Below are 22,529 nucleotides of genomic sequence, written 5' to 3'. Positions count from 1 at the left end.
GCTGGAAATCAAGTCAAGGAGACGGTTAACACAGAAACCTGGGGGTGGTTACCTCTGGGCTGGTGGGAAGGGGACGCAGTTAGGGAAAGGGGGCTGCACGGAGAGCTTTGAAGAAAATGCTCACGTGCTTACGCTTCACCCAGGAGCTGGGGCCAGCGCTCACGCCATACCCTGCGGGTATGCTCATCTCAAAACTGAAAAAGCTTTAAGATGAGCATAAAGCTTTTGAAACATACGTACTCAGTAGTGACCTTTAAATAACCGATTTATTGAGATACAATTCACATAGCATGACATTCCCTGCTTGGAAGTGGCTTATCTAGTTCCAGAACATCTTCATCTTCCCAGAGGGAAATCTGTGCTAAGGACGCAGTCGCCTCCACGTCCCTCTCCTCCAGCCCTGGCAAACACCGGTCCCTTTTCTGTCTCTATGGACTTGCCCATCCTGGACATGTCACGTAGGTGGCGTTGTACGCTATGTGGCCTGGTCTGACTAGCTTTATTCACTGAGCCCACTGTGGTCTGTGTCAGGGCTTTGTTCCTGGCTGTGGCCGAACACTCCTCCGTAGTACGGATGCAGTACTGGCGGTGATTTTCATCTTCCTCATTCATTTCAATGTGATGACTCTCGTCCTAGGTTCTGGGAGACCCACAGGGCCCTCAACTTCTGCTGGGGTCTGAACAAACCCTTCAGGAAGCTTTGATAGTCTCTCAACTCAGAACTGAGGTTTCAAAAACAAAGGCTTGAAATGCAGTCTGTGGCGTTGGATCTGTGGTCACCTTTTAGACCGGGTTCTGCTGATCCGGGGAGAAACCTTTCTGATGTCCTGGGTAGAGCGGAGAAAAAAAGCAATGAGGATGCCAGAGCGGCTTTTCTTATTTTGCAAAAAGCACACACACAAAAGGAGAGTCACTAACTGTTGATTTGATTGGGAAGGCAGCCTTCAGCGAATGACATCATTTGGAGAACATAAATCTTGGTTTGTATGATTTATTTATGTTAAGAAATCCACATATGATGCTGAGTTTTCAATGGCTTTGTTTAAGTGATAGTTTTTCCTTTTTAGCGAAAGTTGGAGCAATGATAAACAGCTCCAGCTGTAAAAATTAAAGGCGGAGGTGAAGCCAAGGTGATTATTACACAAAAAAATCTGAGTTTGCGGCGGGGCGGGGCATTTGGCCCTTCTCTGCTCTAAAATGAAAATTACCCTCTGCCACCATGTGCCATGAACAATTACCTGCTGTTTATTAATTAACCTCTTTGAAAAGTGCCACATTTCTACTCGAAACTGTTATTTCTCTAATGTGAAAACTGGCTTATTCATGTTTATTAGAACAACTATGTCCCATGTGGTGCAGGCTCAGCGCACACTTCACTGACACATATATTTTCTCAAATGACACATTTCATGATTGCAAATTTCTTCCTAGAAGCCCAGATTCTGAGCCTGACTTGCTTGAAATGTTAGCTCCAAACTGGGCACCCGAAGCCACTGGTCTGCGCCCCGGGGACGGCCCCAGAATGGTCCTGGGTGGCAGCAGCCACTGGTCTGACTCCTCAGTGACAGCTGGACGCTGAGAAAATACCAGCCCCACGTGGCTGAGTCTTTCTGGACACGGTCACTGTCAGGAGCACATGGCGACCCAAAGGCCAGAGGCCCCTCTGGAGCTCACAATCCCGGCACCACATGCAACCCAGGAAAGGTCCCGGACGAAGCCCCCTCCCTCCACGGCGGTGTGTCCGTCTGTCCTCCGCAAACCCCGAAGACATCCTGCTGTGTGTCACCTGGAACAGGGATCTGTGTCCAGCAGGTGGCCCCCACTGTCCCACCCCCGTGGGAAGTCCTTGCACCTCTGAGCAGCAGCTCCTCCCGACCGCGCTTCTCCGGGGCGGGGCTCTCATGAAGGTCACACGCACTGTCACTGTGATGCAGCCCAGGGGTGGGAGTGAGCTGGGCGGCCACCAGCACGCCGCCGGGTACAGGAGCCCCAGCACCGCCCGGGTTCCATCAGCCCAGGCCAGGGAACCCCGTGGAGAGACCGCGTGTCTCCCGAGCATGCTCTTTCTGTCACTGTCCCCTGCCTCCATCACCCCACCCACCCCAGAGCAAGTGGGCTTCCCTTTTGCAAACCCTGCACCTTGCAGCAGGGGACCTGGGTGGCTTGCTCACTGCTGTGTCGTCCCTGCCCCTTGGCACAGGCTGCTGAGTGCAGGGCAGCTCTTTTTGAAAAAGGACAGCCGAAGGACAGGGCACTCAGCACAGGGCTGCGCCTCCACTGCCATGGCCTGGAAGGTTGCCCACGCCTCCTTGGTCTCCTGGGCTGAAATTAGCCTTCAGGTATCCAAGGGTCACTTTCTACTCACTCGGCCCTCTTCATTCATTCATTCACTGAGCTCCAAGCATATGCCCAGGTGTGGGCCAGGCTCCGGGACCCTGGGGGGAGCAGGGGAGGGGAGGGTCAGATGCTCTGGAAGCTGCAGGTCTGCTGGAGGAACAGGCTTCACGTTCAGCCCGCGCCGTGCGACTGCAAGTTCCAGGAGCACCAGCCTTACCGGGGCCTCTGGCCATACATCGGTGAGTGAATGAATGAATGTTAGGTCTGCACACAGTCTGAGAGCCTTGGCCTCTCAGGGGGCAGGTGGTGGCCCGTGAGAAGCACTGAAGGCAGGTGCCAGGAGACCAGCTGGCCCTCGGACAGCCTCCACTCTGACCAGACCAAGGTCAAGAGGGTAGGCCTGACTCTGGGAGTGTGTTAAGAGCTGCAGGGCGAGGGGAGCCCACGGCTCCCGGGAGCCCCGTCCTCAGTCCTGGCCCGATTTGCCCTCTGTGTCCACCAAGGGAGCAAGGATGTGCCCTCCGTGAATCCAACTCAGAGCACTGGGAGCAGGCCTTGGTTCCGGGAGGGGAGGGGTCAGAGGGTGCATGGACTCCTGCCATTAGCAGTCCCCTATCCAAGAGCCCAAGAGCTCCCAGGAGGTGCCAGGCCCCCCCGCCCCTGCAGGCAGCTGTGCCCACAGCACCCCATATTGCACGGCAGGAAATTGGGGTGCCCAGGAGGCCTGTGGGGGGCTGACCCAGAGTCCCAGGTAGGATGGGGAAGGAGCTGTGGCTCTAAGCTGAGCTCCTCCTGCACCCCCTCCTCCCTGCAGGCTGCTTGTCGTTCGGGGAGCAGGGGAGGCGTCCTGTGTTAGTGAGTGGGGAGGGCAGCACCCAGGCGACCCCTCTTCTGCCCCCACCCGGCAAGACAAGCATCACAGTTCCACTGATATCGTGGGGGGTGGGTGCCCCATGAGTGAGGGGCTGCTGCCCTAGTCCCTCAGTCCTCAGTGAGGACCCCTGACCTGCTTGAGCTGCAGGCGCGGGGCCCTGTGTTAGCTCGTCCCTGCCATTCCGGCCACCGTTCCTTCCTTCACCGGGGAACCTCGTGCAGGTTCGAGAGGGAGGACGAGCCCCACTGCCCTCGCAGAAGGGAGAGAAGGGGGAGAAGCGCCGGCAGGGGCAGCGGAGGCAAGAACTGCGTGTGCCCTGCTCCCTTCCGAGAGCCCCCTGGTCCTGGGCTTGGGCGCCAGGGGCAGAAGCAGCCAGCCCTGCCCCAGGGGACAGGAATCCCCAACGGATCCCATCAGCTTCGGGTCACTCGGCACAAGAGGTCATTTGTTCCCCTGCCTGGGGCGGCCCTGGTCTCTTCCGTTTTCTCGCCGGTTCAGAGAGCCGCCGGCCATGACTGGCTTAGTGGCAGGTCAAGGGTGTGTCCACTTGGCGGCCCCTGGCCACTCCCCGGTCCTCCACTGGTCCTGCCCAGAAGCCGTGGGCAGCCTGGACCGTTTGAACAGGCCGTGCCCTTCCCCGGCTCCCCTAGTCCCCATTCCCTCCTCACCACGAGCTGGGCTAGTTTAAGGCTAACCTCTAAGCCCAGGGTCACGCCCGGAGCCCCGCCCAGAAGCCCGACCCCCCGCGGCGTGGGGAGGAGGAGGGATGGGGTCAGATTCCCTTCTGCGAGCTCAGCTGGAATCAGGGCTTCTCTCACCTGTCCCCCCTCCCCCGGCATCCCCAGCACCCACCCTGTGTGAGGTTTTGGGTGCCCGGTGGTACCACCCCAAGAGTTGGAGCCTGTTGTGTTAAACCTCCCTGCATCCGGGCCCCAAAGGAAACTGAGAGAACCGCCCAGGGCGAGGGAAACCCTGTCCGGGGACAGAGCGGAGACTGGAGACGCTTGGGCGCCGAGAGGGACCCTCGCACCTCGGCCACCGCTCCGGGGAGAGGGGAGTTCTGGGGTGGGGGCGGGGGCAGAAGAGGGGGAGGGCAGCGATCGCTCAAGAGCAACCGTGGGCCCCTTCTGGTCTGGGCACGACCTCTGAGCCCCAAAAGGTGGGCGGCGCCAGGCCCCGCCGGGCGCTTTCCATCCTCCGCCCTCCCTGCCAACCCCACATCAACCCTGGGAGGGGCGCAGGAGTATTTTGCCCCATTGCACGGATGGGGAAACTGAGGCGTGAAGAAATCCTCCTCCGCGGTGACTTTGGGAGGAGGCGGCAGGACCAAAGGCGAAATTTGGTTTACAGACGAAGGGTGTCGGAGTGTAAGGGGCAGGGACCAAGGTTCAGAGGACGCAGGGGAGAGGGCTTGGCAAACCCAGGTGTGGATGGGGGAGTCTGCTCGTCCCTGAGGCGGCTGGCGACGCGGAGGGCGGAGGGCGGGCTCCCACCTCCCACCCAGCGGCTCGCGGGACTCGGACGCCCGGAAGGCGACGCGGCTCTCCGTTTTCGTTGTTGCCAGGGCCCTGCCTGCGCGCAGCCGGAACCTGGAGCAGCAGGCGGCGGCCGCGTCTACGCGGGCAGCGTTCCGTATCGACCGCAGGGCCACCTCTGCGGGGCGGGGCTCTGTCCGCGCCGCAGGGCCAGGGCGCTGAGGGCAACGAAGTTGCTCCCCACGTGCGCGGGCGGGCGGCCCGGGGGTGAGGGCGGCGCGAGGGTCCTCTCTCCAGGCGGGGCGGGGTGAACGCGAGGCTCAGGATCCGCGCAAACTGGACGACGGAATTCTTAAGCGGGTTTTGAAAAGTTCTGGCATGGAGAGGGAAAGCGTGGGAAACCGATTCCGTTTACCGCTCTGGGCGGCCGAGGCCGGAGCCGGAGCCCGCGCGCAGTTGCTGGAGCCCCGGGACTTAGCCGCTGAGTCCCGCCCGCTTTGCGCGCTGCGGCGGAACGAGTCGCCAGGGACTTCCTGCGCTTCTTGGGGTGCCGGTTTGGGCTGAGATACTGGAGTCAACTCCCACCTGGCTCAAACGAGGGAGTTCAAGCCCACAGCCTCCATCTCTTAAATTAAAAAAAAAAAAAGAAAACAAAACTCCTGATCACATTCCCCCCAAAGCACGTGGCAGACCCCAGGCGCCCCTTACGGGCGGGCATCTGCGCTCCTGCAAGATGGTGGCCTTAGCCAGATCTCCAAGATCCCAGCAGAGGAATCACCGGGGCCCTCCCAAGAGGCTGCCCGTCTACAAGAGAGAGCATCCTCCTGCCTGAGAAGGAAGTAGGCTTCTGAACATCTGGGGTTTGTTCGAAATCAGCTACATGGCTCACATTCCTGGGAAGTCTTGGTTGGGAGCGTCCCCAACCCTCTCTGCGACCCACTCCAGAACCAGGGACTGGGTGTGGGTGCCGGGAGGCCTCCGCTCCGAGGCGCCACACAGCTTCTGAACTCGCTGGCCAGAAATCAGGTCCTGTGTGCTTCTGGCCTCTAAACTTACCTGGGTCACAGCGAGTGTCTCTGGGCCTGGGGTAGGAAGAGGGGCAAGAGGAGGTCTGAAATATTAACCCCAGGGTCCAGGGAGGCTCCCGTGGTCCCAGTCTGGGGCTGAGGTGAGGTGCTGGGGCAGCACCCACCATGGGGCCAGTGTGGAGGCCTGGCTGGGGAGGAAAGGGCTTTGTGGGTTGCCTGTGCCCCCCCACCCCATGCTGCACCAAACACTGTTCACCCCAGGCTGGAAGCCCTGTGCGTTCAGTCCCGGACTGGGTCCCCTGCTGGCCACAGAGACCATTTCCGTTTTCTTCTGTGTGCCGTGGGAACCATACTGCTTGTCCCCAAGCATCCCGCGTGGTCTCCTTCTGTTCAAATGGGAGCCATTTCCAGCTAGTGTGGGGCAGGGTGTGCCCAGAGAGGGAGAGCCCCATCTCGGCCGGACTCGGTGGCCCCAAGTCGGGGGTGGGGCGAGGACTGGTGGTCTGGGCACCTCCTGGGGCGATTCCGGATCTCCCGAGAGGGGTCCCCGTGTAAACGAAGGGAGCCTGCTTTTATTCTCTCAGCCACTCCTTTCTGAACAGAAACTGGAGGGTGAACAGAACCTGACCTGTCACCCGATGGAGCCAGGACACCGAGTGCCTGGACCCAGTGGCCAAATTCAGTGAACACAGAGGGCAATGTGGAGGAAAGCAGCGGGAACCTAGCGGGGTCAGTGCATCTGGCCCGTCGCCTGCCTGTTCCCACCCCGCAGCCACAGTCTGCGGAGGGGCTCCCCGGCCTGAGGTCCTGGGCTGGGCCGCTGGACGGCTCTGGCCCTGCACCTCCAGGCCCACAGACCTCACGATGTGGACCTCCTCTCCACAGGCACGGCCTCTTCCGGTTGGCATGGGGCCCCTTCCTGGCCGAGCAAAGGGACCCTCTCGCCCTGCAGTGTGGACGCTGGCGGTGCACGATACCCCAGTGTGCTTTATTACACATGGGCTTCCCGGGAGCCCTGAGGCCCACAACGAGCCTTACGATATCCCTGCAGGACCAACTTCACTTGCTCTCTCCCAAGCCCAGCCTTTTCCCAAAGGAGTTCATCTGGTCTGGGGTCTCCAGCTGCACCTCCCCGCCTGCTGGCGAGGCTGGGAGTGTGCTGAGCTCTGGCCTGAAGCAGGATTCTAGGTTGCGGGAGAAGTTGGGGGTAAAAGTCCCCCCTCCCGTCCCCTAGACCGCAGCATTGAAGTCTGTTCCCAAACTCCATAGGGTGTAGAGCACACCACTCTGACCGACCCACACATCACCAGCCTTGGACTGTCAAGCAGGGACAGAAGCCCCTGACGAGGGCACCGGGGACGGGGTGGGAGGCGCTTGCGGACTCCCACCCCAGTGCGGAGTCCCCAGGTCCCAGCTCTGGCCTGGCCACCAGAATCCCCAAAGCTTAGCTCAGTTTGAAAACAGCCTTTAAACCTTTTAGTACCACTGAAATGAAAACTTCCCTATTCTGGCTGAGCCCCCCACCCCACCCCCGGCCCAACCGGTTTCCCCAAGTCTCTTACTGTCAGTGGGGCAGGACACAGAGCTGGCGCCCCCGGAGGACCTGCATTTGATTTTCCCTGCTCCACCCTTTTGCTCCTCAGGACTCTCCCTGAGGCCTGACCTGCTCTCCGTCGGGTCTAAGTCTCACCACGCGGGGGCAGGGCCTGGCCAGGCCGGGACCCAACCTTGGCCAGGGCCATGGCCCTGGGGACGGCCCTCCCCGGCTTCTCAAGCTGATGGCGCTGATTCGAGAGAGCACCCGGGGGCGGGGGCGGCACCCCGACTCTCTTCCTGGTCATCCTTGATCACTAGCTTCCCCTCCCCAGGCAGGCTCTGAGCTGGAGTCCTCCCCACCCTCCAGGGCCCGAGGGGACACCGGCAAGAGACAGCACAGCCAGGCCCTCTCCCCGGACGCCTGCCCTCCTCTCCTGGGCCCCGGCAGCCCCAGAGTCTGGAGGCTGCTCCACAATTTTAATCACCCTGTGAGCTGAGGGAGGGAGCACAGAGAAGGCCTGAGTGAGCCGGGGCACCCCCAGAAGAGGCTGGGCCTTCCTGACCACGGGGTCCTGCTGGCTGCCACCTGGGTGGGAGAAGCAGTGCTAAGCTGGGGGTCGGGGTGGGGAAGGGACTCCCTCTCTCTGCAGGTGGGAGGGCTTCCCAGGAGCCACTGCATTCCCCGCAGGCCTCACACCTAACCTGGCTGGGAGAATCTGGGGTGCTCAGGCAGGAGGGTGACGCTGTGTTTGTGTTCTTCGGGCCAGAGCCCCAGAGCGGTTCTGCTGGAGCCTGCCGGGGCTGGGTGAGGGACACAGCTCCAGCGCGGGGGGCTCCAGCTCCCTTCCTTCCTCTCCCAGCGACCCCTCCACACACACACACACACACACACACACACACACACACACACACCACACACACACACACACACACACACCCTGGGCTCGAGAGGGCTCTGAGCCCACGAGGACCTGCAGCCATGCCCTAGCCCCCCGTGGGGACTCTCTTCCAAGCCCCGGAGGGCCTGGCTACAAGGCCCAGGGACCCTGCGAGCCCGGCGGTTCTCTGCCCAGTCCCTGAGGAAAGATGGTCAGGGTTCGGGAGGCGGGAGGGGGAGGCGGCGAGCCACAGGCCCTCGGAGGGCGGCGGGCCAGGGGACTGAGCTGACGGTGAATTCGGGGCCGCCACCGCAGGCAACACTCACCGAGGGCCGGAAACAACAGAGGCGGCGGTCAGTGGGCATCCCGGCCGGTCAGAGAGAGCGCCTTCTCCGTCCGGGGCAGCGAGCGAGCGGGCGCGAGCCTGGACACCCCACCCCCCAGCAGTGGGGGCTCCGTCGGGGTTCGAATCCCGGCAGGGAAGGGGCTGAGGACGGCGGAGAAGCCAGGGTGGAAGGCCCAGCGCGCTGCCGCCGCTGGCTTTTGACAAGCCGGGCTCCGTCGGGCTTTCCTCTGGGGTAGCGTGGGCCATGCGCCCCTCGGCATCGGGGCGCCTCTGCTAGGACCCCGGGGTCTCGGGGGCAGCTCCTTGGACACTGCCAGTTCACCTCTTTTATGGCGAGGGGCCGGGGTTCCGTATGTAGGTCCCAGCGGAGGCGCCACTGGTCTCACTGCACAACAAAGGGGAGGGGCACGGCCCGGAGCCCACCCAGGGCGGCAGAGACCCCGCACCGCGCACACGACCCCTCCCCGGCTCAGGGAGACTCTCTGGCAGCTCCAAGTCCCGCAGCCTGGCAGAACCCTGGTACTTGAAAGATCGCGGGGCTCAGCGCCTCCGTTTGCTTCCAATTCCTTCTCGAATCCCAGACATACTCGAGCGAGCAGTTCTCACCGTCCCCTCCAGGCCCCTGGGCCCGGAACACACTGCCTGCGCCCAGCCGGCCCCTCCGCCGCCGCCCCTCCGAATTTGAGGGCTGTGGGCAAGAAGGAACGCCCAGTCGGCTCCGCCAGCGCTCCGGCACCTGCGCCTCCGCCGGCTCTCCCGCCCGAGACGCACCTGGGCCGCGCGAGGCGAGGGGTCGCGTCCCCAGAGGCTCCGGTCGCTCGAGGTGGCCCAGCTCGGGCGCTCGCGCCGCTGGGTACTCACCTGGGGCCGCGGAGGCAGGAGAGAGCGGGCCGCCCGAGGCGGCGAGGTGCACGGCGCCCGGCGCGGGCACGGCCGCCCCGGCGCCGCCTCCCCAGTGCCCGGCGCGCTGCTCCCTGCGGCTCCGTGCGGGACCGAGGGCGGCGGGTCCGAGTCCCGCCCGCCGGCCCGGGCAGTGGCGGAGCGCGGAGCTGGCGGCGCTGCCGCTGTTGTTTTTGAGCCGCGGAGCCCGAAGCTAGAGCGGTTGGGTGGGGGCGAAGGGGTGGGGGCGGGGTGGGGGCGGGGGCCGGGGAGGCCCGAGGGGGGCGGCGGGGCCCAAAGGGGGCTTCGAAGGAGCCGGGTTCGGGCGATCGCGGGCCAGGGGCAGGGGCGGAGGGGAGAGCCAGCAGGAAAGCGGGCCGGGGCGACGGTGAACGCAAAGCTTTTTAATTAGTAATAAAATGCAATAAGACGAAGCAAAACCAGCCAGACCCGCGTCCGAACTGTCGGCGCGTTTGCCCCCTCATTCAAGGAAGTCTCGGGGACAAACGCCGCCGGCGCTCCATCTTCGGCCCCAGCTGGGGCGGGAGCAGCAGCGCTACGCGACTCAGGGGAAGGGGGGGGGCGAATAGTCACCTCGCCTCCGGGGCCACCTGGGTCCTTTTAAAGTGTCCGGGGTGCGGGCCCCGGGCGGGAGCGCCGAGCGCGGAATGTTTTCTTAAAGGGCCAGTTCCGAGCTGCGCTGAAAGGGGAGGGGGGGAGGGAGGGGGAGGGAGGGGGGAGGAAGGGGGAGGGCGGGGGCGAGGGGGGAGAGAGATAAGTGAGGTGAAGACCAGGAAGGCCGAGGAGAGCCCCCCAATCCCGCGCCGAGGAGGCGGCGGCGGCGGCGGCGCGACGATGAGGATGATGAATACATTGCAAAGTTTTTTTGGCCCCGGCGAGGGGTGTCAGATTGAGTGCTCTGTGCGCATGTGCGAAGGTGTCCAAACTGACAATGCTGGGGAGATGAAGATAGTGTGTAGCTGCTTCTGGACTCAAGGAGGAGGAGAGAGATTCCGCGAGCCGACACCATGCGATCCAAGGCGAGGGCGAGGAAGCTAGCCAAAAGTAAGTCTCCCGCGCTCGGCCGCGCCGCGCCGCCGGGCCCGGGCCGCGGGGCCGGGGCGCCCGGGCCAGGGGTGCGCGTCGGGGCGCGGCCGGCGCGCCTCAGGCTCTCGGCCCCCGGATCGGCCGCGCGGCCCGGGGGCTGCTCCGCCTCCCGCGCTCCGGGGCGGCCGGGCTCGGCGCGGAGGCTCGGGGCGCCCGGGCCGCGCGCTCCCCGAAGGCGCCGGCCCCCTCCTCGCCGAACCCCCTCCCCCCCCCCAGTGTCAAGCGCTCGGGCCCGGGAACCCGAGGCGCGCGGTGGGGGCCGGGGAGGGGGGCGGAGGGGGAGGGCTGGGGGTGGAGGGGAGCGAAAAGCGAAAGTTAGCGAAAAGTTGACGAAAGGGGAGAGCAACTTTTTCCTCCTCGCTCGCTCTCTCCCTCTCTCTCCGAGTGGCTCTCAGTCCTGGTCAAATCATATTCCGGGCTTTTGAAATAGTGGGCGCTAGAGCACCGCCTTTGGCGTCCGCCAGCCGGGCGCAGAGGAGGGAGACCCCGAGCCGGGGAGGGGGCGGAGGAGGGGGCGCGGGCCGGCGCCCACCCGGTTCCTCGGGCGCAAGGGCAGGGGTGGCGACGGCAGGACAGCCACAGCCACTGGGGGAGCAAAATGGAGGCGTTTTCCTGGGCTTGGAACTATGGTCGTGAAGTTTATTCCCAACTGGTGCCCCGCGCGGCGGCGGGCGCTCCTGCGCGACTCCGGCAGCCCGCGCGGCCGCCCCGGCGCCGGTGCTCCCGGCAGGAGAGTCCCCACTGGGCCGCCTTCTTCCCCGCCGCCGCCGCCGACCTCGGCCCCGCTCGGACCCTCCCGCGCCCGCTCGCCTGGCACCGCCCCGAGGCCCGGCGGGGACAGAGCTGCCCCCGGCGAGACTGCCCGGTCCCCGGTCTTACTTTCTCTTTCGCTCCGTCTCGGGCCGAGCCCCGGGCTCCGCGCGCCCAGCCCGCCGCCAGCCCGGTCCTCGCCGCCGGCCTGGTGCGCTCGCCGCCCGCCCCACAGCCCGCCGCCGCGCCTGGGGCCACCCGCGCGCCCTCCGCGCCCCGGCCGCCGGCGCCATCCGGTGCCAGGCCCGCGGGCCCGGGGCTGCGGCCCGAGAGGCGGGCAGGTGGGGGCGGCGGCGCCGCGGCCCGGCGAGCGCGGCTCCCGAAGCCCGCTGGCCGCGGCCCGGCTGCAGCGAAGCGGCGAGCGCCGTCCCGAGCGTTCTCGGCTCCTCCAACTCTCGCCGCCCCCTCCTCCGCGGCCGGCCGCCCACCCGCAGAAGGGGCGCCCGGCCTGCTCCCCTGGGGAATCCCTGCCGGACCACCAGGCCGATCGGTCCGGTCCTCCTGGGCCCGACCCTGCCCGTCCGGGCCTCGCAGCACGCAGGGCCGAGCCCCCAAGCGTGAGCCCGGGGGGCGCGAAACTCGCGGCACTTTTCCGAAGAACTCCTACCCTCTCGGTTCGCTGCTCGGCCGGCTCAGCCGCACCGCCCCCTCCCCCCGAGTCGTAGGCCTCGCGTCGGGCCCGCGGGGGAAAAGCAGCTCCCAGCTTCCGCAGGACGACCCTGGACTCCGCCCGCAGCCGCTCGGGGCCCCTCGTTGAAGCGCCCATTTCCAGCCGGTCTCCTCGGCCCAGGGCTCGTGGCTTCGGCCTCCCCGGCCTCCCGTGACCTCTGGCCCCTCTTGGTGCGAACAAGGCCCCGCGTTCGGTGGCTGGTGCGCGTGCTATCTGCCCGCCGGCGGGCGCGCCGAGTGTGCGTGTTCGTGTGCGTGTCGGGGTCTGTTTGTGCACCGCGGATCTCCTCAGTGACTCGGCTGCCCGGCGGCAGGCTGCCCGGGTCAGGCTCTCCCCGAGGAAGGGCCCGAAGCAGGAGCGAGAAAGTGGAAAGCGGCCGAATTCTCGTCGGGCCTTCGCTGCAAGCGAGAGGCCGGCTCAGGGCGCTCGGCGCGGCCGCGGCAACTTGCGAGCGTCGCACGCCCGCCGGCTACCCGTCTGGCCCTCAGCTCTCTGTGTACTCCACGCCAGCCAGGTGGGGAAGGTTCCCGGCCCGGCTCTGCCTAGGACCTTAGAATGGGTGCCTGGCAGCGACCTGCAGCCCGGCTCAGAGGCGGGAGAACTGGACCCAAGGGTAGGGCAGAGCACGGAGGTTTCTTTTCCTGGGAGTCCTTGTTGAGAAAAAGCCAGCGCGGAGCAGGGCTGTCAGGCCCAGACCCAGCTGGAGCCACCCTGGAGCGAGCTGTGGGAACCCCTCCTGCCTGCGCTCCACAGCCAGGACGGCCGGCCCCCAGCCCTCCCCAGGAAGGTGGCCCAGGCAGGCGTGGGACCTCGCCGCCTGCCCGACACAGATCACTGGATCCACTGAGAAATTTCATTTCTTTGGACAATATTTTAAGCAGATGTGGGCGTCCCGAGGGACCTGACTCCACTACCTGAATCTGAGGCAGTGGGGCAGACCCAGTGCCACCAACAGAACCTCTCCTCCAAGCCACATCCCGGCCAGGGTCGGGGGGCTGGGAGAAGGGAAAGAGGTCACGGTTACAAGTCCAGGGTGCAGGACTGGGATGTGCCTGCAGCCGTGTGCCAGGCATGGAAGGACAGCCAGGTCGGGGGTGTGACCCACCCCCCCCATTCAGAGCTTGGGGGGCTGCCCTAGAGGGTGCCTCTGGGGCTCTAATTTTGTTTGTGTTTCCCCAGGACCCCACTCCAGGGGATCTCTCCCGCTGGGTCTGCGTGCTGGCTGAGTTGGTAGCAACTTTGGGGCCCACACTGGGGGCTGTGAGTTGAGCTTGTAAGGTCAGAGGACACTGGGGCACTCAGGCCAGGGCTACAGATCAGCTGCTGGGAAACCCTCCATCTCAAGCTGAGCCTGGGAAGCCTGAGTGGGGTGAGGACAGGTCGGGGCCAGGGTCCCCTCACACACAGCTAGGCTTTGCTGGCCGGTGGGGAAATGGGGCCGTCTGTCCCTGCCCGACACTTAGAAATGAAATGCCACACAAAAGCTTCGTGTTTCTGCGGCTGTTGGGAGCCAGGTGGGCAGGTAGGGACCCTGTGGGAAGAAGGATGTGCCCCCCAAACAGCATCCAGCCAGGGGGCCCTCATGGAAGTGCCCGTGAGGCCTGATCCCCATCGAGGTGACAGACCCCGGAGTCCGAGACACTGCGTATTTCAGGCCTGGGAAGAGTCTCCTCCAGACAGCTGCTGACTGCCACCTATAGCCCCTGGGGTGTGGGTGGGGGCACTGCCTCTGCTGGATGAAGGCTCTGTGCGCCTCCTTGGAGACTGATGTGTGTGACAGGGTGGGGGGAGCCTGGCTGTAGGCTGAGCTGCCAGCCTGTTCCTTCTCCCCAGCAGAAACAGGCCAGGCTGCAGCTCTGCTGGGCCCAGTCTTCTCCCACCCTCGGGGGTGGGGGGGGCCAGAGGCCTGCCCCTTCCACTCGTCCTCTCCCAGGAGCCGGACAGCAGCCTCCCATCTGGACGCCTGGTAGGGCAGCAGTGCCAGGAAATGTCCAGCGGGAGTCTGGCGGCTTACCCCGCTTCGGGCGAAAACGCGGAGGCTGCGGTGGAGGGGCGGGGTGCAGGGCTGGCGGCCAAGGCCAGGTGCCCCGCGGCGGTGCGCGGATGGCCCGAAGACTCTGGCTTGCCAGGGGCCCCGCGGGCGTGCCGGGGTGCCGAGGTCCCTCTGGAGGGGGGAGCCCTGTTCGTGGAGTGACCTCCCGACGGGCTCCCTGGGGGAAGGGCACCCGCTCTGCCCTGGGGTCCCCAGTCACCCTGTGCCGCTCAGGGCCGCCCCGCTGCTCCCGTTGGCTGCGGGCGTGGTGCAGGTGCGGGCCGGTCCTCCTCCACCCTCCCCGCCCGTGGCCCCCTACGCACCGGGCGTCTCCCTTCTGGGCAGAGCTCAGGGCATGGGACCCAGTCCCCCGTTTCTGTTGAGAGGCCTGGTGCGGGGCGGAGAGGCCGGCCCCGGGGGTCCCATCAACCAGCCCCTGGGGGAGGCGCGCCAGCTCGCTGGGCTGCCGTGGGTGCGATTAGCCCCCTGTTTTATTCAATTAGGAGGCAATTAGGGATCCTTGGGGGCTGGGCTGGTAATTAAGGTGACCTATAATTAGAGTTTCAACAAAAATTGTCCAGGATTAAAAATCTTGTGAATAATTTCGTTTAAAAATTTCAAATAGCGTTAAATACAATTTATCAGGTTTTGAATCAAACCCGTGTAACAAGTCTTGGACGCTGCAGCTCACGTAGCCGGCGCAGGAGGGCTAGGGGCAGCCTGGGCGCCGTCCCCGCGCGCACGGGCAAGAAACTTCTCGAGGTGGAGGGAGCCGACCCGGCCTAGCTGCGGGCGCGGGTGCGGGCGAGGACTGCCCGGGGCTCCAGACGCGCCGGGCTGGGCCGGGGGTCCCCAGGCTGAGCGGATGGTCGCCGCGGCCCGAGGTTCTCTGCGCACAAAGTCGCGGCAACTACGGCGCGGCGCAAGGAGCGCCCGCGTCTACACCGCGCATAGGGTCGCTGGCGGTGGCTTCGCCGAGCCTCTGGTCTCAGCCCAGACCTCCTCCTCCAGGACCGCAGTCTGGCCCCAGGGGTCCCCGCCTCCCTGGGCTTCCTGGAATGAGGAGGGCGGGCTCCTCACCCCTCCCGACTGCTGACCCTCTCCCAGACTCCGCGGGCTGCAGACCGTGTGCGGTTCCAAGTCGCTTCGCGGACCTGGGCCCGGAGAGACGCGGCAGCGGGCCCGGAAGGCTGGGTCTAAGTCGGGCCGGTGCGGGAAAACCGAGGCGGGGTTGGGGGTTCGGCTTTCCAGGAACGAGCCCTGCCTTTCGCCGAACTTGCCGCGGGGGTCCGTGCACTCTGGCACGCACCTGCGGGGAGGCCCGAGCGGGCTGCAGCCTGAGCCGCTGCCCGTGTTTCCGTGCCGCCGCAGCCTCGGGGCGACGGTCCCGTAAAGGTGCTCGTGGTCCGCTTGGGAGGCACGACCCACCCCGTTCACTGACCCTGAGGAGGGTAAAGTGTGGCTAGCCGGCGGCGCCACTTTTCTGGGTAAGAAACCCAGGGCACAGAGAGGTCAAATAACCCGACAAGATCACACAGCAAGTTAATGGTGAAACTGAATGTTCCTTAAAGCCCTCCAGGGTTTCTTATTTAGCACCCCGCCCCCCACCAGGGCACTGCAGGCTGCAGTTAATTCCGAGGATTTTCTTTGATTTTATTTTTTTTTGATGTGTCAGGTTTTAAGCATTTTCCCAGGGCCAACGGTCAGCTTGTAACATGTCTGTTCTTAACAAGCAAGTAAGACATCCATGTGCTTACAGCTTGTGAATGCAACTGGGTGCCTTGTGCACTCGCCTCCTTCAGACTGGATTCTTTCTCCGTCTGGGACTGGACTCTTCCGCTCTGCTCTCCCCACGCAGGCGGGGCAGAGGCCTTGCTATAGGGTCTCCAGCCCCTGGCTCTGGGTGTCCTCTCCCAAGGACAGGTGCAGGAGAGCTGGAGTGTTGACCAGGGGTTGGCCTCGTCTGCACCCCACTTACTGCCTTTCCCTTGAGCCAACGCAGGTGGTGTAGGACCTGCTGGCTCCCCCCTCGCACCCCTACCCCCACCGCAAATCTGGAGGGAAATAATCCTCCCCGCCTCCACCCCCCCACCAGGCAGTCAGGGAGAGGAGGAGCTGTGGCCGTGGACCTGACCCACAGGGCGGAGGAGCCAGCGGCTGCAGTTTTTCAGGTCCAGCCCGGAATCGGCCGCTGTTGCTCACGTCTGAGCACCTCACAAGCTCCAGCCAGGGCCACGGTGGCCGTTCCAGGCCGGACAGTGCTCCCAAGCTCCCAGGGCAACGGGGGTGGCCTCTTCTGCTCTGACCACTCTCCTCTCTCCGGCTTTCACCATCCAATCCTCCTCGGTCTGAAGGCGCTCTGGCCAGGCCGGCAGCCTCTCCCTGGACTCCTGGGAACAATGCCCCGGGGCCGCAGATAGGAGTGTGCTGGCCCGAGATACATATTTACCTAATAGTTAACATTCTGCGGGAAAAAAAAGGAAGAAAGTCAGATTCTGGTGAAGGCTTTGCTTATTTTATATCCACCATAACTATTTCTGTCCATGAAAATTGGCTTAATTATATCAATGGAATGTTTCTTTTTCAATTCTGTATGCAATTAGTCCATCTTGCCGGCTGCAATTTATTTTAATAAAAAAATAAACCAGTGGTGTGTTCAGTTCCTCGTCCCCTGGGGACAAATGCGATTGGTGTGTTTAATTTCATTAACTACAATGCGGCCTACTGGAAAAATGTATAAAATCAGCTTTATACAGCTTAAACACTGGCATTTGAAACAAATCATTATTGCATTAGCTGTCACACTGGTAATTCTAGAATCTAAGGAAAAAAATATATTATGGCTGTTTTTATAACCCTTTGCAAATGCACTGTTAAAATAATTTATAATCATTTTAAAACATGGCTGGGTCCTGGTGAATATTTTATCTCCTCCAAATAAGGCTCCACATTAACCCGTGCACATTTTCCATCTGACGCGTGTGCCTTTCTCAACCCCAAACACGCATCTTTCAGGGTGGAGACAGTGGAGCCTGTACTTAAACAAATCTGATGAGTGCCGGGTCCCTTTTTCATTCTGGCCTGGCCCTGCCCTTGCGGTGGAGTGGTTGACGGCAGCAACAGGCTCATCGAAAATTCGCCTCGGGGCAGAGGGGACCCCAAGATGCTGCAGAGCCCTTAGCATATGTGCCCAGCCTTCCCCTCCGGGCCCCCCAGGTGGGAGGAGAGGCCCACAAACGGGCTTTACAGGCATGGGAGCAAAACCACTCCGTGGACGGTGTTCCCGGGCTCAAACTTGGAGAAGTGAGGTCAACCCTTGCTCTGCTCACCTCCGAAAAGACAACCAGTCACCCCGAATACCCACTTTCTGAACCTGACGTGAGGATTCTGCAGAATGAACTCGGTTAGGAAATTCACCAGACTTGTGCCTCTTCTCGGCAGGTCACAAATTTCCGGGAAGGTGTGTGCCTTTGGTCTGCACCCCATCCAGCATATGGGGTGCGTTGGGGGGGGGTGAGAGCCCCAGTGTGTGTGTTGGGAGCCGAGTTACCCGCGCAAGTCCCGGCCCAGCCTGAGCTTCTCTGCAGTGACGAGGCCGGTGATGGGGGGATGCTTGCTCCTCCCTCCCGCAGGTATGTGGCTGGAGATGCTTAGATGCATCTGTGGGGAAGGATGTGGGCGTAGTGCTGGGCTCCTCTGACCGGCCGCCTCCTGGTTCTGAGGTGCTGTTCAGGGAGACCTGAGTCGTGCTCTAAAGCCTCTGCTTCCCCAGTGCGGGGGTGGGGAGGGGCAGGACACACGGGCTCAGCCTCCGTGCCCACTGTCATTGGCCCTGTGCTGGCGCCACGGGCTTCCTCTGGGGGTCTGTCTCCCTCCCAGCCCCAGGCAGTGCCAAGGGGAATTAACAGGAAGAAAAGACCCCAGGCGGCTCTGTTTGAAGCCAGGCACCAGGGCTGCTGTCCTGCTGATGTGGGAGGAGAGGGGTTCCCGGGACGCACGCAGGGGTTTCCTAGGAAGGTTCCAGAAACATACTTGGGCACTTCTGGCCACATTAAAAACTATCACCCTGCCCTTTAGCCTCCTGACTCCCCTGGATGGATTTAGCTAGATTTTATTTTTGACATAAAATTTATATTCCATAATGAATTTTGACGTGGAGAGATGGTGAGGCATGAGGGAGACCCTGGCGCCTCCTCTCTGGGTCTGAAGCCCCCTCCTGTTTCTCATGGCCGTGGCTGGAGGGGCAGGGCCGGGAGGGCCCAGGCTGGATCTCCTGAGATCCCTGGCTCTGGGGACCAGGCCGTGTCACTGTGACTCCATGAGCCCAGGCTGGACGTCAGGCGTGAGGTCTGCTTTCTTTTCAGGGTCTGCCGCGTTGAGAGGTGAGTGGCTTTGTCCACTTTCCTACTTTAGAAAGAACAGCAGAGCTGGATGCTTGGTGCAAACATCAAGGCTCTGCCCTTAGGCCCCATGGATGCTGCTCCTGAGGCCGCAGGGGGACCTCACCCCAGAGTCGGCCCGAGGGACGGGCTTGGCGGGACGTAGTTCTCAGTCCCCAGAGTCCGCACTCCGTCCTCTCCGACCCTGGGCTGGGCTGTGTCCCCCTCCCGACCGCCACGCTGGCCTCGGCTCAGGACCGCCAGCCCTCGCCTTTGAAGCCGGGGAAGGGGGGGCCGTCCGGGAGAGTGAACGTGAGTTGTGACTCGGTCAAGGGGCTGCGGGGTGTGGACGCGTGGGTATTTTGCGCCTTGTGTGCTTCCTCCCTGGCTGCAGGCAGGCATGACCACACAGAAGGTTCTGGAAGGGACCATGGCGTTTGGGGAGGTGCTTCTGCCTGGGAGGCGAGGGTCCTCGGGCCGGGTGGGGCTGAGTCGGGACATCCCCCTCCAGGCAGACAGACAGTCAGAACCGAGCGTCACTTCTACCTCCTGGGCCTGGTTGGGAAGATGCTTTGTTGGTCCACGGCCACCCGCCTCCGTGGGGGCCGTTCGGGGCCACAGCAAAGCATCCACTTTGATACTTCGATTCCGGCCGTCCAGTTCAGCCAGGATATAAAGCATACACGGTCCTTAGCTCGTGATTTTATCTTCAAACCGGGGAGCACAGGTGCTGGGGTCCGTTTGGCCCCTGACGTCCGGCCGGGCCCCTCCCTCCAGCCACCTTCCCGGCCCCTCAGCCATACCAAGCCTTTTCCATCTTCACATCTGCCTTCGGGGTTTCAACAGCTGGTGGCATCTGCCGGCTCTTTTCTCATCAGAGGCCTCCCACGTCCTGCAGGCTCAGGTCTTCTGTTTGTTTTGGCTGCTCTGTTCCATCTGTCCGTTCATCCCTGAACGTTGTCTGTGGGCCTACTGTGTGCCGGGCCCCGAGACGTGCCTGAGGACCCCAGGCAGCTGCGAGATGCTTGCCCGGGGGGGCCCACCTGGAGGACGAGGTGGTGATGTCACCGTGCCCTGGGCAGTGAGGTTGAGTCTGGGCAGTCCCAGGCGCCCGCCTGCCTCTTGGCCCCCACCTGCCTCTTGGCCCCCACCGGCCAGCAGGTCCTTGCCTGGGGGCTGGGCTTCTGTGTTCAAACTGTTCCGAAGGGGAGTGAGCCAGCAGGCCGCCCCCAGCTCAGCACGTTTGGAGGCCGCAAGCTCTCTCGGGCCTCCCGAGCCCTGGCTCTGTGCTGATGGAGGGGTGACAGAACTCCCAACCAACTTCTCTAGTTCAAGTCAGAAAGGCCAGAAGGAGAGGGAGGGAGCGAGGGATGCCAGAGAGGAGGTTTCCGTAGCTGTCGTTGCTTCCGTGAGCCCCCTGGCCCTTAAATTCAGTGGCTCAGATGCAATTTGTGCAGTGCTTCTCCAGTACCAATGGCAGGCAGGGCACTTCCAGCGTTTCAGCACAGGAGGGAAATGCCTGGGTCAAGCAATGACGGATGGGGACTGAATAGGACCGGGGACCTTTCCTGGGTCACGGTTTAGTCCCGTGTGTGTGTTCAGGTGCTGGCAGTCAATGTTATGCTGAGATATGGATTCATATAACAGTCTCCGATCTAAGCTGCTCTGTCTAGCTGCTTCTCCGAGGGGAAGGGGCGGGCACTTAAAAATGCTCAGACGTTTGTATCTGCTCAATGGGCTGTAACAGCCTCTTCAGAGACGCCTGGTCACCTCGGTCCTTAAAACATGGAAACAAAGACTGAAAATCATGCTCACCGGGGGAGCCCGAGTGCTGACCGCAGGAGAGCATTGGGGCCCCTCCCTCCTCCCTGGCGCACATGAGCCGGGGCCCCCGTTGCTCCCTGGCACCGTTTTGCCCTCAGGTGACGCTTCCTCTTGAAGGTTCAGAGTGAGGCCACATCCCTAGAATTCATGTTTTTGCCACAGAGGCCGCTTCCGCCCTTGGTTCCGGGGAAGCGAGAGGATTAGGTCCTCACTGTGTTGGAATGAGCGTCCCCGGCCTGTGCTGACCTGACAGCCATTACCAGCCCCCAAGTTCAGACGTGGCTGTGGGTCACCCCTCTCCCCACGCGCCACCCTGCTGCCGCCAGGGTTAGATCAAGGTGGGTCCTGGGTACTATTTCTGCGGTGTCAGTGAGGAGAAGAAGGCCAGGCTGCCTGAAGGCCCCCGGGGTCCCTTTCGGGAGGACGTCGATTGCTCGGGAAACATCGAGCTGCCTGGGGCTGCAGCGGCCAGCGTGGGGCACGGGCTGTGCCACCTTCCTCTTCGCTGCCACCTGCTCGTCCCGAGATGCCTTCCTGGGAAGCCGGCCTTCTTCGCAAATCACTCTCAGCTCACCCTTGGAAAAGCCAGTGCATTCTTGAACTGCCTGAAAGCAGGGGAGCGTTCCGTTGGCCAGAACTGATGCAGCTCGAGGGGGACGCGGCCCCTGACGTGCACCCTTCATCTGGACAACGTGCCGAGGTGGTCCGGGGGAGTGTGCGGACACATCCACGTGTGAGCTGTGTGTGCACACGCATGCGGGCACTCCTGGGCAAGCCTGGCTCTGCTGTCTGAATGAGACGCAGCCTCAGGCTGTTCTCTTTCGTCAGCTGCGCTGCACCTTCCTGCCCCCCTGTGCTCTGCAAAGACCCCCTCACGGTCGCTGTCCTCCGACGCCACTTAGCTCCCCGCGGCGTCTGGAACGGGGGCTGCGGCAGCCGGGCCTCCCGGCCCAGAGCCGTTTGCAGCTGGCTGTAGTGTGGGCAGAGACGGGAGAGAAGTTCAAAGGTGCAGAGAGGCCGACGTGTGAGCACTTTCCTGCAGTTTATAAGCCCCGAGAAGAAACAAAGAGGAGCGGGGGCTGTTTAGATAATCCCGGGCCCTCACGCTCACATTTAGAAAAATTAGGGCCTCTTGAAAAATTACAGAATTATGCTGCCAGTGTCAGGTTCCGAGATAATGATGTGTCTGTGTGCAAAAATATTAAATTGCAATAACACGCCCGTGAGTACCTCTCTGAATAGGGTATTCAGTTCCCAGCTTGGGCTGAACATAAAGCTTGTGACTGACAGGATACAAATGGTGTCATAAAACATTGCGGGGTGGGGGTGTGTGTGGCGGGTTTACAGCCGGGCTCCGTCTCTCTGATCGGCTTCTCTATCTCGGTCCATCCAGCCATCCTTTTCTTTAATGAAACAGCCCGACGGACGATGTGGCTAATTATTTATTTATCACGTTAGCAGGAGGAAAAGCTATCAGAGACAGATCAATTTTTCCCTGGAAGTGATTTGACGTGACTTTAAAAATAAGCCCCACCACAGGATGCCAGGCCCTGTCCCCCGCCCCCCCAAAGTCCGTGCCGCCCACCGCACCGGTGTCGCTTGTTACGGCACCACCGGCTGCTCCTCCAGCTGGGCCGAGGCAGCCTTGAGCCAGCCCAGCGCCCTTTCTGACCAGGGGGCTTCTCACAGGCTTCCGGCCAGAGGAACGGGGGTCCCTGTCTTCTTCCGTGCCAATGAAATCAGAGCAGCAACAAGTAACCCTGGGCCAGTGGGAGGTTTTCGCGTTTCCCCGGAGCCTGTGGAGACGCGAGCCGGCTGAGACGGGGGGCTTGGGTCCCGGATGCTCGGCTCCCCCATGCGTTTTTACTGAGCACGTGCGTGCGCTGGAGAGTGTCCCCGCGGGGGGTGGGGGTGGGTGGGTGGAGTTTCGGTGGCCTCACGTTTGGCTGAGTGTCCTTGTGAACAAAAGGGCTTTAAAAAAAAAACCAGTGGAAATTAAGATTGCTCAGAAATCTCCGGGCAGATCGCCGGCCCAAGGGGGGCTCTCGTTTCACGGCTGGGAGTCAGACTTGCAAAGCGAAGGGGCCCCGAGTCTTAACTTTCTCTCCATCGAAGGTGTTAATCTTACCTTCCGAAGGTTAGATAGAGCTGCTCGAGGCTGCTGCTGGTTATCGAATCTCATCTGCTAATGACGGCGGTGGCGCGGAGCGGGCCCATCTCGGCCGAGCCACTGGTCCCTGCGGCCGGCAGCCTGGATCGGGAACCCAGGTCTCCGTTTACCCGCGGTTTTAGGTTGCCTCTCGATCGTGACAGACTACCCCCACTCACAGGGGGAGGGGGGCTGATGGCCACGG

General features: G+C 62.8%; 1 protein-coding gene and 1 long non-coding RNA gene across 4 annotated transcripts in view; one reads left to right on the top strand and one right to left on the bottom strand.

Annotated features, from left to right (window-relative positions):
- Positions 1-247: 247 nt before the first annotated feature.
- On the bottom strand, positions 248-9,417 carry LOC136793019 (uncharacterized). Of its 2 annotated transcripts, XR_010837731.1 has the most exons (3): positions 9,246-9,335; positions 8,455-9,162; positions 248-827 (listed from the first exon to the last, which is right to left on the bottom strand). It is a non-coding gene; the product is annotated as an uncharacterized lncRNA (long non-coding RNA). The 2 variants fall into 2 exon arrangements; XR_010837730.1 differs by lacking the exons at positions 8,455-9,162; positions 9,246-9,335 and adding an exon at positions 9,336-9,417.
- Positions 9,418-10,115: 698 nt separating this feature from the next.
- The window catches only part of PRDM16 (PR/SET domain 16), a 328,213-nt gene continuing 315,799 nt past the window's right edge, over positions 10,116-22,529 (top strand). For both annotated transcript variants that reach the window (XM_067018953.1, XM_067018961.1), the window contains exon 1: positions 10,116-10,418. In XM_067018953.1, coding sequence (XP_066875054.1) covers positions 10,382-10,418 — 37 coding nt within the window. In that variant the 5' untranslated portion in view covers positions 10,116-10,381. The remainder of the gene's footprint in view (positions 10,419-22,529) is intronic.

Source organism: Kogia breviceps, chromosome 1 (assembly GCF_026419965.1).
Source record: "Kogia breviceps isolate mKogBre1 chromosome 1, mKogBre1 haplotype 1, whole genome shotgun sequence".
NCBI lineage: Eukaryota > Metazoa > Chordata > Mammalia > Artiodactyla > Physeteridae > Kogia > Kogia breviceps.
Note: the sequence above shows the minus strand (reverse complement) of the source record. Positions and strands in the feature narration are given on the sequence as shown.